This window comes from Rhamphochromis longiceps, linkage group LG17, assembly GCF_057381845.1.
Source record: "Rhamphochromis longiceps isolate RC_006_pf linkage group LG17, R_longiceps_female_GT1.1, whole genome shotgun sequence".
NCBI lineage: Eukaryota > Metazoa > Chordata > Actinopteri > Cichliformes > Cichlidae > Rhamphochromis > Rhamphochromis longiceps.
The window spans coordinates 16,111,568-16,128,498 of record NC_140573.1 but is presented as its reverse complement, the minus strand read 5'-3'; the positions used below and the strand labels follow the sequence as shown (position 1 = coordinate 16,128,498).

The 16,931-nt window shown below is 41.9% G+C and overlaps 2 protein-coding genes across 3 annotated transcripts in view; both read left to right on the top strand.

Moving 5' to 3' along the window:
• On the top strand, positions 1 to 6,934 carry naprt (nicotinate phosphoribosyltransferase). 2 transcript variants are annotated; one of them, XM_085387467.1, is made up of 13 exons: positions 1 to 501; positions 1,629 to 1,756; positions 1,844 to 1,926; positions 2,211 to 2,341; positions 2,763 to 2,899; positions 3,764 to 3,960; positions 5,022 to 5,162; positions 5,300 to 5,384; positions 5,499 to 5,579; positions 5,671 to 5,773; positions 5,964 to 6,121; positions 6,421 to 6,528; positions 6,663 to 6,934. In XM_085387467.1, exons 1-13 carry the CDS (start codon positions 249 to 251, stop codon positions 6,747 to 6,749), a joined length of 1,692 nt encoding a protein of 563 aa, XP_085243593.1. In that variant the 5' UTR covers positions 1 to 248; the 3' UTR covers positions 6,750 to 6,934. The 2 variants fall into 2 exon arrangements, with proteins under 2 accessions (XP_085243593.1, XP_085243594.1); XM_085387468.1 differs by having other exon boundaries at positions 11 to 501; positions 2,784 to 2,899.
• Positions 6,935 to 9,820: 2,886 nt separating this feature from the next.
• LOC146649461 (1-phosphatidylinositol 4,5-bisphosphate phosphodiesterase gamma-1-like) overlaps positions 9,821 to 16,931 on the top strand; it is a 42,404-nt gene continuing 35,293 nt past the window's right edge. Inside the window, exon 1 of the mRNA XM_085387466.1 lies at positions 9,821 to 12,223. Coding sequence (XP_085243592.1) covers positions 11,953 to 12,223 — 271 coding nt within the window. The 5' untranslated portion in view covers positions 9,821 to 11,952. The remainder of the gene's footprint in view (positions 12,224 to 16,931) is intronic.

The window sequence follows — 16,931 nt, the reverse complement described above, 5'->3', positions numbered from 1 at the left end:
AATCCAGTTTTCATCATCCAAAATTGCGTTAGGTTAAGCGCATGACTCGTGACACGGGCTGACACTAATGGGAATCACTAGACCATAAATGTACGCCAACAAAGAGACTAACTGAAAAGTCTTTAATGCAACAACGTGAGCCGTGGCTGTATCTCCCAGCTGCCCCGCTCCGTCTCTGCCTCAGGGGGTAAAGGAGTCGGTGGGAGAACTGCAAGTCCCAGAGGTCTCGGCATCAGCCCTGGGAGAACATGGCAGCGCCGTCCAGCAGCAGCACGTGCAGCGGGGTTATGGAGCGGTGTATCCGGGAGCGGGTTCCCCCGCTGCTCACCGACTTGTACCAGTTCACCATGGCGTATGCGTACTGGCGGGCCGGTCGCCACGACGAGCACGCCGTGTTCGATCTCTTCTTCAGGGACAATCCGTTCGGCGGAGGCTTCTCGCTGTTCGCCGGGGTGCACGACTGCCTGCTGTTCCTGCGCAGCTTTCGCTTCGCAGACGAAGGTGAGGAGATCAACTAACTACATGTTACTGTCACTGACTACAAACTGGACATAAACGCTAGATTAAATAATAAAAGTCTCGTTATTAATCCGCTGACAGTCACGTTTCTCTCCCGTGGAGCTCTGGTAGGCATACAGAACTGGTTGCGCAATACTACTTATTATTTCTTAAGAACTGGAAAAGAGAAAGTAGTGACTTGTGAAAACTTACAGAAGCCCAAGAAGCAACTGTGCTTCTTTAAGTTCGTAAAGTCCAGTTTCCCCAAAGCCGTTAAGAATACCACCATTAATCGTATGATCGTGTTACTATTTGTTCCACCAGCAGCAGCTTTGCTACTCCAGGACCGATTTAACCGCAAAAGGCACACAGGGGCTCTGCAACCTTGGCTTTATGTAGGAATATAAGCAAATCATCTGTAGCCCACTGCACATCTACTCAGACTGACTGCGAGGTGTTAGTGCTCTGTCTGTCTGTATGAGAGTGACAGCAGTCAGTCCGAGTGGGACCACTGTTGATTTTGGATACACAGATATGCCAGTCCAGCATCAGTATCGGATAACATGACTGCATTAGATGTTGCTACCTATCCCAGTAACTAATGTTAATGTGCTTCCCTCGCTTTGATATAGGACTGTTTCAGTGTTTGAAAGTGATGAGGTTTGCACAGTAGTACACAGCAGAGGAGCACTGTTTCACACTGCCTTCAAAGTGGTGGACCTATGATGTTCCTTCTATACATGTGTTGGAACGTGTACTTGAGTAAAAACAGGAAATCTATTTTCTCTACCACAAAAGTATGGTCTAAAGTAGCATAACATCATCAGTTAAGTAAAACCACCAATTTCTTTGCAATACTTGAATTAATGCACTTTTTAAAACTTTAGCAGCTGCACAGGTGAAAAGTAATCAGCGCTAAGACAGGATCACTGTGCCACACTTGTGCAACAAACATGTTTAGTCTAACCTTCGTTATAGTCGCACCACTGATTTACAGGAAACGATGTGATTTTTTTTTTTTTTTTTTTCTGTTCCTGTGAGTGTAGGTGCGTGAGACAGGAGGACAAACAGAGAAGTGAGTCAGGAGAGTGTTACAGGGTTGTGTTAACATTTTGTGTTCATGGATCCAGATGTGGAGTTCCTGCGCTCTGTCATGCCTCCAGACACTGACCCTGCCTTCTTCCAGTTTCTGCGATGCCTCGACTGTTCGGGTGTAACGCTCCATTCCGTCCCCGAAGGCACTGTGGTCTTTGCCAGGGTGAGCTATGAGTCTTTAAGGTTAAACTGAGGTTCAAAGGTCACAGTCTGAGGGACTAACTAGTGCTGCATGTCATCATATCTTCAGGTGCCTCTCATGGAAGTGGCTGGTCCACTGGCTGTGGTACAACTACTGGAGACAAGTCTATTGTGTCTTGTCAACTATGCCAGGTAATACATAGTCATATTTCTGTCTTTCCTGGAAAAGTAACGTCCTGGTTATTTTCCCATGTTGTGCCATCTTTAAAGCTACTGCGTTCACCCCGAGGACCTTAGGAAATATATTTCTGAAGAATTCTATTTCATATTTGGGAAAATGTAAATAAGCTTATTTGCGATATTTTGTTTGTTGCTTTCATGGAATATAAATGTCATATACTGTAGCTTCATTGAAGCAAAGCTAAATTTATATAATGGACTGTTGCTTCAGTGTCCTCTCTCTTCTCTGTTGTCAGTCTGGTCTGCACTAATGCTGCCCGTTTCCGTCTGGCGGCAGGCCCTAAGAGGAAGCTGCTGGAAATGGGCCTCAGGAGGGCTCAGGGTCCAGATGGAGGACTCACCGCCTCCCGATACACACACATCGGAGGTGATTGCTGTGTGATTACTTTGTTTTGATCCTCCCAGATCTCGACAGATAACTTGGCACATTTGTGGAGTTGTCACTTAAAGGCTGCTTTCCTATATATATATATATTTTTTTTTTTAAATGCCAATATCAAAAATCAGAAATGTGATTTTTTTGATATTGGCATTCCATCCAACAAAACTCATGAAGAGGACGCCTGTCTTAATGAGAGGATAAAAGCATCCATCTGTAACCTCTGAAGGAATGTAGCGATCTGGACTTCATTTCCATGCTGTCTTACACAGCGTGTCTGCAGTATTTACTGAAATTCCCAAAGAACATTACTATATGACATCAAATGAACAAAAACCAGCATGTTTTATGTTGAAATAATGCATGAAATAATGTGGAAATGATTTTCTTCTGTTCTGCATACACACAGAGACTTTATTCCATCTTTCAGGGTTTGATCTTACCAGTAATGTTCAGGCTGGTTTCCTGTTTGGAATCCCAGTTGCAGGGACCATGGCACACTCGTACGTAACTTCTTTTACCTCCCTGGAGGAAGTGTGGCCGCAAGTGAGTATGTGCACTCTGTCTTTACGTCATCTGAATGGAACCATACCATTCAGATAATTGAGCTACACATCTTATGTGTTTATACTGGCAAACCAGAACATGACTTCCATTTTACACTCGGCAGGGTTTGTAAAGATCAGCTGTGACATGTTCCACGACTCATTAATGCAAATATCCTATGAGCCAATCACATGGCAGCAATGCAATTATGGCAGCAATGCAATTAAGCGAATTAAAACATTACTATACTAGCAAGGTCTACCAAAAAAGCTGGTCTGGGAGTTTATGTAAGGTAAAGGTGATGTAATATTAGAGAGAATGCAAGAATCAGACCACTCGGCGACAGTGAGGAGGACACCCCCCCCCCCCCCTTACCACACTCCCTGCCGGTGCCTGATGCCCTCGTGTGTTGGTGGTTCCCGGTGTCTGGGACTGGGCGCTCAGGTATGTACTGGCTCACTCCCAGTGGCTGCTTGACAAGGCCTGGCGCCCGGGACTTGGTCGGGCCCCTTCTAGGGGGTGGGGCACCCCCTGACAGTGGGCCCCTGGGCCCGGGATTCGGTCCGTCCAAAAAACACAAACTACCAGAGAGAGTTGACAAATGAAAATGAACGACGTGCACCAGTGGCATATAAACACCACAGTCCCCAGCCACCTGAGTTATCACCACCAAAACTACGGGATGGTTCAAAAGATTCAGCTCCCATTTGAACCCTAATTTCAAAAGTAGAGAGGGTATCAGTCTCCTGAGGGCTGGTTTCACAGGAGAGGCACACGTTAGGCTCTCCTTATGTTGTAATTTGGTAACTGAAATGCTCTATTGCATTTAACAAACTCTTAAACGTCTTGTTTGTCTCTTTACAGACACTTTCGGCGGTGAACGGGGAGCATAATCCAGTCGATATCATTTCTTTAACAAAAGGCTGGCTGAGTCGTGTGTGTGATCTTCTGGGAGCAGAGCCAGGGAAGATCCATGAGGGAGAGCTGGCTGCTTTCTTGTCTTATGCCATCGCGTATCCTCAGAACTTCCTCCCAGTGATTGACAGCTACAGTGTTGGCTGGTAACTCCTGCCTTACATTAAGTTAAAGTTAAAGTTTACACTGCATATATGAGATAAAGCTGACAAATTGGCAGTTTGGCTAATGAAAGCCAGAAAACTAAGAAGCTCTAAAAACTAAAGGAACACTTTTTAATCAGAATAAAGCATCTAGTCACTGAAACTTCTGGGATTAGAGTTAAAATAATGAGACAAGCCCCAAAACAAAGGTGGAGGCCACTGACATTTTTCCCTCATCTTTTCTGACTGATTTATTCATTGGTTTTGCATTTGGCTACAGTCAGAGTCACTACTTTTAGCATGAGGTGATACCTGGACCCTACGAATTGATGTTGTAGAGGTAATCCAACTCCACATCAGTCTATCACAAGGTAGGCTGGGTCTTCCAGCAAAGTTTGAAGTGCATGGAAGAGATTCCAGGAGACAGGCGGTTGCTCTAGGAGAGCTGGACTGTGCAGGAAAAGGTCTTTAACCCACCAGCAGGACCTGTATCTGCTCTTTTGCGCAATAAGGAACAGGATGAGTGATGCCATAGTCCTATGAAATGACCTTCAACAGGCCACTGGTGTGAATGTCTCTGAGCTAACAATCACAAACAGACTTCACAAGAGTGCCTGATGACCTTGGAGCACAATTAGCATTTTCCATACAATATTAGAACTGACAGGTCCACCACTGGTGCCCTGTGATTTTCAGTTTAAGAGCAGGTTCACCCTGAGCACATGTGACTGATGTGTCTGGAGAAGCTGTGGGGAATGTTATGTAAAATCATTAAACATGACTGGATTGGTGGTGGGTCATTGATGGTCAGGGGAGGCATATCCATGGAAGGACACAGACTTGTACAGGCTAGGCAGTGGCACCCTGACTTACATTAGGTATCAGTTTCATGTGATGAGAGTATGCAGTCAGCTCCTGGAGGACGAAGGAATTGATATCACTGACTGGCCCTTCTCTTTTAAGCCTTGTCTTTTCTCCATTCCCTAGCTTTGTTTCCATTAAACAAAGCTAAACACAAAGCAGTTCAATGATCTCATCTATTCTGTGTGTAAATATAATTTCAGCAGCGGCATCTTGAACTTCTGTGCTGTGGCACTGGTACTGTGTGAGCTGGGCTACAGGCCGGTGGGGGTTCGTCTTGACAGCGGGGACCTTTGCAAGCAGTCCCTTGATGTGCACCGTGTCTTCAGACTCTGCAGCAAGCAGTGAGTAAGGTGTCCTCCCGTCTGTCTTTAAACTTACAGTGAGATATGTTCTGACTCCTCCAGAGATCTGTGGCTCGCGTCTAATTTTGTGTCACTGCTTTTTGATTCCTCTCTTTTTGTTCATTTCATCTCTGCAGATTCTCCATTCCTGCTTTTGATTCCCTGATCATCGTTGGGACTAATAACATCTCAGAAGAGAGCTTGGCTGAAGTCAACAGTAAGGTAAATTGAGTGGCCATACAGGGTAATTCATTAGGAGTCAGTCAAATTTTGTGACTTGTAAAAGTGACTCCCTGCAAGACCTTTCCATGTCAGCTTGATGTGTCATTGTCTTAGGAGAACGCGATCAGTGTAGTTGGTGTTGGAACACATCTGGTGACTTGCACAAAACAACCTTCCCTTGGCTGTGTATATAAGGTGATTTAATGAGAATTCACACTTACTAGCCTCTCTCCTCTCCTGCCATGTTTAACACCTGTATGGTTTTGTTTGTTCCTCTGTTCATTAGCTGGTGGAGGTGAGAGGAAGACCCAGGATGAAGGTCAGTGAGGACCCAGAAAAGAGCACTGTTCCTGGGAGGAAAGCTGTCTACCGGCTAATAGATCCTGAAGGTGAGAATTGAGTACTACCTGCTGCAGCTGAGCTTCTTTCTCTGTGTGGCACAACAACAGGAACGCCACAAATTACTTGTTATAAATGATCAGAGACAGGTCCGTGAATGGCAGTATGATCGTCCCTTTAGGCAGAAATGAATATGTTCCTGTAAATCTATAATTGGTTTCTGTCCTTTCTCCTCTGCAGGTCATCCATTTCTAGACGTGGTATGTCTGGCGGTGGAGTCTCCTCCAGAGGCGGGACTCCCACTGAGCTGTTACCCCCTGGGATGCAACCACACCGCCCTCTCAGTCACTCCAGCTCGGGTCACCTGTCTGCGTCAGGAAGTGTTTAGTAAAGGACAGGTGAGGATGGGCCGCTCTCTCAAACATTAGCAGACAGCTTATGAAGAATTGTGGGATAATCACACTGAATACATACTTTTTTTTTAAGCTTTGTATCTTAAAGATTTTCCATTTAGATTTTTAATCAGTGACTAATAAGTTTACAAAGAACACCAAACGTATGTAATATAACAGCAAAGAAAAGTACTTTCTTTAAAAACTATTAAAAAAAAATCACACTTCATGTACTAAACAGTACCAAACAAGCCACTATAGTGTGTGGGAGCTTTGCCTTTATGAGTGTCTCCAACATTTTCTAGGTCACACAGCCTTTGTGCAGCACTGCAGAAACTAGAGCAAAGGTCCAGCGCTCCCTCCAGACTCTGCACCCTCGGCACAAGAGACTGCAGAAGCCGGATTCCTACACAGTAAGTCTCTCAGTACAAGCTGTACTGAATGCAAGAGTACAGACCAACTTAGTCCTTCACTAAGATGCAGAAATTAACTCTCACAGATTGTGAAAGATTTCTTTACCTATGCCTGTGGCTTTCTCTTCCACTAGGTGGCCCTCTCCCAGAAACTCCACAACATGGTCAAAGAGATCCAAAAAGGAAGCAGCAACAACACCAACTTTCTTTTAGCCAACTAAAGCGAATCAAGTGTTTCCTAAATTGCCTCACAGAAGTTCTTATATTTATAGAGCATCGTCTGAATGAACCCTTACAGTGGGGACACTCCAAATACTGGAATAACAGCTGTTGTGTCGCCGGTGTTATTCAGATGTAACGAATGTTTTTAAAGAAGGATTAAAATAAAGGTGTTTAGTGCAATGATCATCAGGGTTAGACACTCTTTCAGACATATCCTTATAGTTATGTTTTCTACATTTGGAAACTTTCGACAATAAACATCCAACAAATCTAAAAACAGGAGCTGCACTGTGAAATGAAGACATAACAGTGCAGAAATAATCATGTTCTCTGAACCAGACTTTGCTGCCTTGTTGCAGATTAATATCATTAAGTTCATGTTAAGGTGCTGAAGAAAGACGTGGTTGGAAACTAGAAAAAAAAATAGAAAGCTGCCCGTGCATTAATTATTTTTTCATATTAATAATATTCTAAACTTGGGACTAAGACTCAGGTTAGTGGAATTTTTTAAATAAATATGTAACCTCAGACCCTTTGATCATGCTTTTGAAAAAGTGGAAGCAATTACAGGTTGATATTTTAGCTCCTGTCAAAGATTATGATTTTGTTTGACAGTATAGAAGCTAAGGAAGTTTGACCCTAAAGTATTTGTGCTTTCTTATCCATAACACTTCATCCATAATCACAGTAATCAACATTTTTATGTAGGTGAGACTACACAGGATGAAGGCACTGAGGAATATCGAAATTTCAGGTTACTTTAGGTTCATCACACTGTCGTCTTTTCACTTAAATTAAGAGGAAATCACCAGATTATAGATTACGTTTCCTTTGTCTACATGATATTAATGTAAAATGATTCATATGTAATATGTAAAACACACACTTTTCATATTTAATTGTAAAATTCCAGAAATCCTGCCATGCAAAAAAAAGGTAAATTATCTTCATATAATCACCTTGAGTGTGGGGGTCTTTAAAATTCTTACTGATAACTTGTATTTAATAATAAAATCTCATCTTCAATAACAAAGGCTGCTTTTTGTGAGCAAGAAATCACCACTTCAGTTGTATTTACATCTCTGAACTTTCCTGCTGTATTACTGCAAATTATAGCACTTTTTTAACCAACAAGTGTATTGATTGTCATTGAGTGCTTGATTTATGGAACAGTTTTACCTAATGTGTTTCTTTCTGGGCTCTTAATATGAAAATAAAATGACACAACAATGAGGTTTTTATCAAATATTCACATTTGTTTTGAAAAGGTATGCTCAAGTTAAACATAGAAATGTAACAAAAAAGTTGTAAACATATTCTTTATGTTAGTAATAAACAAGCCCAGTTTCGTAGTGATATGTGTTAGTAATAAAAACCTATTCACAACTAAAGTCTCTCAAATCCAATGGAAGGACTCAGTAAAAGATAAATGGCTGCTTGTGTTAAATCCACACAGAAAAAGAAAGTTCTAAAGCTGTGTATAAGTCCTTGGACTCACGTGTAGCTTATTTCTTTCAGCTGTTCTGACAGTATCTGTGTTTCTGTCCAGTGATGGTAAAGAAACTGAAAATCAAAGACTGCAGCTGTTTCCAAGTGTTCTTCTCATTTACCTACAAACCAAACGCATGCCACTAAAACAGTATTAAATGTGCCATGATAACAACTTTAAGTTCATTTCAACATGTTTTTCTGCTTTTTGCAGTTTATGGTTTCTTTGCAGGATTCATTTTAAGTTTGAAAAGAAGCAGCAGAGTGAAGATGGAGACAGAGTGTAATGGTACTGCTCTTAGTTTAGATGTAAAATTTAACCTTTAGGCGATTAACTGAATGCTCACCATTCCTCTTTACTCTGCTTCAATCTGAAAACTGTTGGCAACGATTCTCTACATCCCACCCCCCAAGCCTCTTTTCCTTGCTGCTGCAGGACATGTGAGAAGAGTTCCCTTGAATTCTGATTGGCTGCCTGCTGACCAGTGGTAGTGGAACTGGAGATACACCCAGTGGACATATGGAGCTGATTAAAAACAGAGAGGCAGTGATATCATCCTTGACTGTCTCAGCGGTGGATCAGTCCACACTCTTTTACAGCCTCAGGGAGTCCTGCTAATGCACATTACTGAACTTTAGTCTATTTCACTACATAAATAATGGTCAGTAGTGGGCGAGTTATTCCTTTAGTTATGGGGATCACAAGGCACAAATCCTCTATCCAAAATTCCACGACACTACTTTTAAGCCATCCCTAATCTCTTTATATTTTGCTGGAAAAATGGGAAATAGGTGATTTATTGGAATGTCCAAATATATGGAAATGTAGTATATAAGGCAAAAACAGTTTGTGCTGTTCTATAGTTTGAAAGTCTGTAAGGCATGACCACCTTTACTCTATAAGTAGTTTTCAGGAATAGTTCTCCAGGATTCTTGCAAGACATTCAAGCTCTTCTTTTGGATGTTGGCTGCCTTTTGTTCTGTTCTCTGCCAAGATGATCCCACACTGCTTCAATAATGTTGAGGTCTGGTCTCTGCTGAGGCCAGTCCATGATTGATAGTGTCATGGATAAAACACTGTTTTGGGATCATTGTCATGATAAAAAAAAAAACTTTCTATTTTTGTGTTCTTAATGCCATCAATTTTGACAAGTTCCCCAACACCACTGGCTGAAGTGCAATTCAAATCCACCTTGTTTGTGCAAAGATACAACTCAATGCCTGTCAAACAGTCTTTTCTTTAGCAATTTGTCAATTTGGTTTTTTGTATTTGTGTAAAGAAATGGGAACCAATTATGTGCTTTTTGCCTCTGGCTGCTAGTAACAAAGTGTCTAAAGGTATAATTTTAAGTTGTTTCTTTGCTAAGTTTTCTGTTTCCTGCAGACAACACACTGATACACTGCTTTTAATGCTTGGCTGATAGGTCAGTGGTAAGTGACTTAAAAAACAAAAGTGGCGATGTGCATAGACGCGACTGAAAACGAGTGAAAATCTCCACACACAAAAAAGCTCGGGACCACTTTAAAAGTTAGAAGAATGCATTTTTTATTATAAGAAAAATAAATGACTAGTGGCTCAAGACTTCTGCAAAGTACTGTACATAATAAAAGTTACTAAAGTTTTGCATTGTGCAGTAAGATGAGAATCAATTTATTATCCTGTTAGGTCCACATATATTTGGACTTCTTCTTCTCTATTTTCCCTATCCTTCTGTTCATTCTCTCCCAACCTCTCTGTCCTTTTTCTTTCTCTTCGTCATCCCCCAGTTATGTCTGTTCTGATTGTAATGACTTAAAATAAAATAACAATATTAAAATTTAAAAAGTAATAAAAAAAAATCCTGACAAAATTCTAATTAACTATGACAATCAAGTGGACCAGAATAGCAAAAGGTCCACTTGGCACAATCAATCTGGGCATTTTCCTTGGACTTCAGAAGACAATTCCGATTGCTACAGTGACGCGGGAAAAAAAGTGATCAATACAATCCTAAAATTAGTTCTAATAGGTACATTAAGAAACCACAGAGCAGCATTTTGAACAGAGTTCAGGATGACTTTTTAGGGATACCCCAGAGGAGGGAGTGGAAGCGGTTAAGAAATACTGTATATACTAGCTGGAAATGACAAACTGGTTTTAGACTCAGATTCTGACTCTAACCAGTATTCTTTTTATTTCAAGGACATAAATTACTATATTTGGAAAGAGGGGGGGCATATTAAATAGCACACGCAATTTGCAAAGTGCATCCATAAAATAAGCGCAAGATGCAGACATATTGGCTAATTAGTGCTAGGTAATGGACTGATAAGCCACTACAATTTCACCCCCCAGAATTAAAGCACAAACTTGCTGAATGGTCTGTTGTACACTACAAACATGTTGGTCAGATAATCCATCAAAATGCTCCCAAACATGCTCCCCTTATTAACAGTATTAGTTTAAAACGATTATATGTATAATGTCCTGGAAATCTAAATTTCAGCTACGACATAAAAACAAAACAAAATAAACAAAAAGAACAACCTCTAGCGAGCTCACCAGTCTTTTGATTTACTGTTACTGGGTGACACATCAGTGACCTTTGTAATTTGAACCGCACTTAACCTCCTGACATGCCCAGATACCCGCTGAGTCCACTGCGCATTCGCTGCAGAAAACGCTTTCACCTGCAGATCTTGTAGAGGCCGGCAGGGGGCGCTCTGTTCTCTGGCTTCTCTCCCTCTCTGGCTGTCCCTGCGACTCTCCCTCTACTCCCCTCATCTTCCCTCAGATACTGTACAGCAGGCAAAAAAAAAAAAAGTCGGATCAAGCTTTTCCGGTCTGCTGGCACTAATTTCCTCTCAAGACCTCTGGCGTTGAAGCTGAGGATACGCACAGATCCAGAGACAGAGAGCGACATCCTGGGGAAGGAGCAGCAGGGAGGACCTGGTGAAATTAACCGCACAGTCTTGCACCCGTCTCAAGGGGTTTTCTACCACGGGTGAGTGGATCCTGTGAGCAGGGAGAGGAGGAACAGAGAGGGAGAAGGGAGCAGAATGCTTCGGCAGATGGGAGCGCTCCCGAGTCTCGTCGCGGCTGCTCCGTGCTTTCCCATCCGCGCGTCTCTTCGTCTCCGTGAAGCCGCCACATAGCGGCCGCCGCTGCCCGTCCTCCTCTCCGCCGCCACTCCGGGTATTTGCCCGGCTCGTTATTGCATAACCCAGCGTCTTTGTCACCAGCCCCGACTTGATTCTCGTCAGTCAGCGGTGAGGGGATCCACATCTTGTTTACCGGCCCAGCGAGAGCAGCGAGGCGTCCAAGCAGGATTTTAAGCCGGATCATCACGCTGTCTGGCGGTGATGAGAACTCACCCCGAGTGGATTTCACTGGTGTGCTGCCAGAAGCATCTGGAAAGGATAAGACAGGAATACACTCCCCCCTCCAGAGTACCAGAGGATAGTTCACATCTCAGACGGGTCGGTGTTTGAGCTGTGCAGCTGCTGACTGATGCCTTTTAGCTTGTGTTTTATTGGGGAATAGTTTTTTTCACTCTGGCTGCCCCAACTGACACAGTTCATAACCAGATTTCCTCCTGACCCCAGTGGGCTTGAACATGTTGAATACCCCTGTCCTTGTTGCTTGCAGCTGGTGACTGAAGGATAAGCATCCTATTCGACAAATCACAACAGATTAGTAATCCAGCAAGGTTTACTTTTAGCGATGCAGTGAAGATGTGTGCAGCCAGATTCAGTGGCTGCCTCAATGGCTGTGCTGAGGAGGCCCCCAGTAGTGTTGCAGGGGCTGCTGGTTCAGTCATGGTCTCCAGGATGCTGGACTGGTCTGAGGCAGGTGCCCGCATCCTCCACAGCCTGGAAATGGGCACAGTGATGACCATCTTCTATCAGAAAAAGTCTCAGCGCCCTGAGAGGAGAACGTTCCAGATAAGGCAGGACACGAGGCAGATAGTGTGGAGCAGAAACCCAGACAAAATAGAAGGAGAGAGTAAGTATAAAATTGGGGATTGATTTCTGTGAAATGTTTAAAGTCAGTAATTCATGTTGAAAAGTCAAACAGTTCTTCTAAACTAGCAGCAGTGAAACAATTGTGCTTTTAAGGCTTTTAAGGCTAATCCAATGTTTGCGTCTGCCAAGTTTAAACCAGCCCGCAAAACACAAGCATGTTTAAACCATGGAAACATCTGTCTCACATTTATAACACGCAGAAGTGTGTTTGAGTCAACCAAAGAGTCAACCTGGTTGAGCCTTTCCATCTTGGAGCTGTTCTGAAACAAGACCACAGATTCAGACAGCAGCGCTCCATATAAAACAACCTGAAGAACCAATCCCATAAACGTATAGGTTTGCTCTACATCACAGGTGTCGAACTCCAGTCCTCGAAGGCCGCAGTCCTGAAACGTTTCCATGTGTCTGTGCTGCAACACATGGAGAAAATTAGTAGGTCATTATCAGAACTCTATGGAACTTGACTGCATGCTGAGGTGGCAATTCAGCCATTTGATTCATGGTACAGCAGCTCATGAATATGGTGCAATAAAAGTACTTTTAGAAGTTAAAACTTAAATTTATTTAAACTTACTTGCACAAGGGTTAGGGGTTGCCACCTCGGCATGCAGTCAAGTCTTTCCAATGACCTAATTTTATTCAGGTTTGTGCAGCAGGGACACATTTCAAAGTTTCGAGGACTGGAGTTTGACACATGGTCAGAGCTGCTGACCATGCATGTAACGCATTATTAGAAATCTGAGTATGATGTTATTTATGTGGACTCTTTCAGCTCATTGTGAAAGTCTCTACTGCTGTTTTGGTACCATTGTGCTTGATTCTCTCCTCTGCTCGCTGTTTTCTGTCTGGTTTAGGTTGATACCTGGCTTTTTTTTAAGGCAGTAAATGAGAATTTTTAGGAAAAAACCCCCCACCATCACTTCATCAAGACAAGGTTATTAAAGAAAATCCAATATTCTGATGTTCCAGTTCAGTCTTTATTTGAAAAATCTTCAAAATAGATATTATGCGTCATATAAAAGTGGTTAGAAACAGTCTCACATAGATGCAGTGCCAACACTAGACAGCAGATTTTCCCACGTCAGTTACATTAAAAGCTGAAATGAAAGGCAGTGATCAATACAGTTTTCTCCAGGCGTTAATCTGCTTAACATGGCTAACTAGCATAGGCAACATGAGCACTTGGCTAATTAGCCATCAATATATAATTCACATTATCAGAATTATGTCCTGACCCCTGTTTCCTTTCTTTATTTACAATCATCCCATTACAAACTGTAGTCTGTATAAAAATGTTAAAGAGTTATTATGTGTATTTATGTGTATGCTCATATGCTCCCTAACTTGCTGCACTTATGCAAGATTTCTGTATCGTGCTATTAAATAATGAGAGCTCAACAGCAGGGGCAGTGGATCATGTGTTTGATGACCTGAAGTTGAGGCAGCAGCACAGAAAGGCCTTCTGTCTTGAACCATCACACCCATGTTCACAGACTCATCAAGCCTCAAAGATAAATCTGCGGATGTGACAAAGTTTTGTATTCACACAAATGAATGTGAATGGCTGTGTTTACGCTATATTTATGAGTTAAATGAAGGAGAACAATAGATCCCATAGAACTTCTTAACATTTTTTACACACCTCACACAGTACAGCCTCTGTCTGAGTGCTCACTGCTGATCCGTACAAAGAGAATACCTTGTTCTGAAAGCAAGGCATAATTGCGTGATGTGGTACTGTGTATTTTTTTTTCTTTTTTGGGAGGTGGGGCTGCTGTAGGGCTATAAAAAGTGGGTAAATCTAGAGAAAATAGTTGATATAGAGATATATAGTTGGCAACACTGCTGTAAATAAGGGTTGCAGGCATACAGAGAATTCTCTTTATTGAAAAAAAGAGAATCTATGTCTATTATTAAAAAAGAATATATACAACAAACAAATATCCAGATACATACAGTGATTACATAGTTATGAAGAAGCTTTATAAAAATGCAAAATAACAATAATTGGGTGTATTTCTCTATAGCAGAGGTTTGATTGATTTTAAATATTTGTGCTCAGAAATCTTTTAACTATTGAGAATAACACATTCATACAGGATATGATGGCGCTGTTTTCCACAAATCACATGCACAGATTGTGTATCAGAAGATGTTGAAGTATCAGCCAACGATTAGGTGTCAGTGAAATATGCTGACAAGCAAAGAAACAGGACACCACAGTCTGCTTCCTCAGCTCTGTGTTCACGCTTTTAAGAGGTGATTACCAACTATAGACTGTATGTAAAAGATGGATATGGACACCTTGATGTTGGTCACTGGGCTGCAAAGCTTTTTAAAGCCTCAAGCTGAGGATTTTTGCAGGTGCCATTGTCAATAGAGACCTGTCCTAAACCACACTCTGCTTTAATGTCCTAAACAGTGTGAAATCCACTTCTTGAAAACACCACCTTCAAGCGGTTACATCTTTTAAATCCATCCATCCATTTTTTTAAATACAGCATACCAGCTGTGACCCATTAAGATGCAGTTTAATGTTAATTTTTATCTGTTATGGCAGCAGGATAAAGGATAAAAGTACAGTCAAGTGCCCAGTGAGGCCTTATACTGAGACAGTGCAAATGTACAAAAATTACACATTTTGTTGCTTTTCTGTCTCAGTTTCTTTGTCCATAAGTGCACTATGGATAAAGAAAGTGAGGTTTTACAAACCAAATGACACAAATATTTATGCACACCGTGTGTGTTTGTGTGTACAGCACTTTCTTTCTCCACAGTGCGCTTGTGGGCAAAGAAACTTTGACAGCCTAAAATAAAACCAACTTCAAAGTAAATGTAGGAAAAGCTGACTTTGAAGGCTTAGCCAACTGTTTAATCAAGTTTCTTCTGATTTAAAACTAAATTTGTCCAGTTTTACGCTCTAATTCAGATTCCTTATAAAGGTTTTGTATTTAACAATTTTAAGAGTGTTTTAGAGCTTTAAAGTTTGATTTCTCATGGAACTCATGGCTCAGTAGCTTTCCTTTTTCGGGGGTTTTGAGCTATGAGATTCCCTCTGTAGTCACTGGATGAAAACCAGACCTGATGTGGTTGAAAGCTCAGGAAAAAGGCATTGTTTTGCTGGTGATGCAAAAAGCTCTGAGATCTGGATGCTGCTTAAGCTTGAAGCAAAATCAATATATAGTTAACTGATCCTTTGAAAAAACAGGTTTCTGGGGTTTTCGTTCTAAGCGTTGCTGTAAAATGACATTTTGCTGTGGCAGGCTGTTCCCCACAGTGTCGGAGTGTCTCCCGTCCCGACACTGTGACAGGGCCCTCAGACGACAGACAGATCATGACCCTGTGACCTCTGTTTCCTCCAAGTCAGCCTGCCTGTCACTCTCAGCACACATGCTGCTGCGGCGTGGATCTTTGGCCAGCTTTAGCTTTTCTGCCGGCTGCCCAACATCCTGACTGACTGACTGGCAGGTTGTGGGCTTAGACGACTGAGACAGCCTATTGGAGTGGAGTCAAGTGGCAGTGGTAAACTTAAAGCAGGCGGCTGTTGTTGGGCTGTTGATTCGTCCTGTCTGGGGTGTGGACGCTATTGTCTGCGTCCTGGATTTTGTTGCCCGGGAGTGGATTTGTTACAGATTCTGTTAGTACTGAGAAAACTTATGGTATTCACAACTGGCATGCTAGAGTTTCCTTCTGTCTGCCATGTGTTATTTTAACTCCAGCAACTCTTCAGAGGCGACGCATCACCCTGACAACCAAGAAAACTGAGGTTTAAATAGGTGTCAGGTGTTGTATTTTGATCCAAGCCATGATTTTTTAAAAACCAAACCAAGTAGGTCATATATACAAATATATATATATACAGTATTCTGTAAGTCTTGAGACAACTGAATTTCTGTGAAAAATTGGAAATTGGTGCAGCGATTTATTGAAAGCTATCCAAACATAAATGGATATATAATCTATAAGGCAACAAGAGAGTGGTTCAGAACAGCCTCCTTGTAATTTCGATAAGTATTCTTCATGAGTAGCACTCCAAGCTTCTTAAGCTCTTCTTTGGATGGTGGCTGCCCTTTGTGCTGTTATTTGTCAAGATGATCCCACACCACTTCAATAAAGTTCAGGTCTGGATTCTGGGGAGGCCAGTCCACGACCGATAATATTTCATTGTGTTTTTGTATCTAAGTATGCTTTTACTGGATGTGTTTGGGGTCATTGTCATGCTGAAAAATGAGGCTGCTGCCAATCAGACATTTTCCTTGAAAAGCAGCCCTAAACCAGGACATACATTTGAAATTAGGATTCACTACAGGATCTGTTGCCACTGATTTTTATTAAAGTCATTGTGTAATTTGGCTTAATAATAAGATATTTTGTGTTATTTGCTTTGTGAGGGTTTCGATCATTGTCTGTTGTGTGAGCAGCAGAATGAAATTTTTATTTTATGAACACATTCACAATGAAAAGCTAAAACATACAGCACAGAAGCTGGGAGAACACAGAAAAGCTAGCCTATAGTTTTTAGATGACCTTCCTTTTTTTTTAAAATTGTTGAGCTGTGATATTCAAACTGTAGCAAAGTTCATGTGTGCCATCTCGGCCCTCTGTTTCAACAACAAACAGTTCAGTATCAGTAAGCATTTCTTAAGCTAGCAGTCATTTAAGGGGTTGGGCAAGTCAGCAGTTGTTAG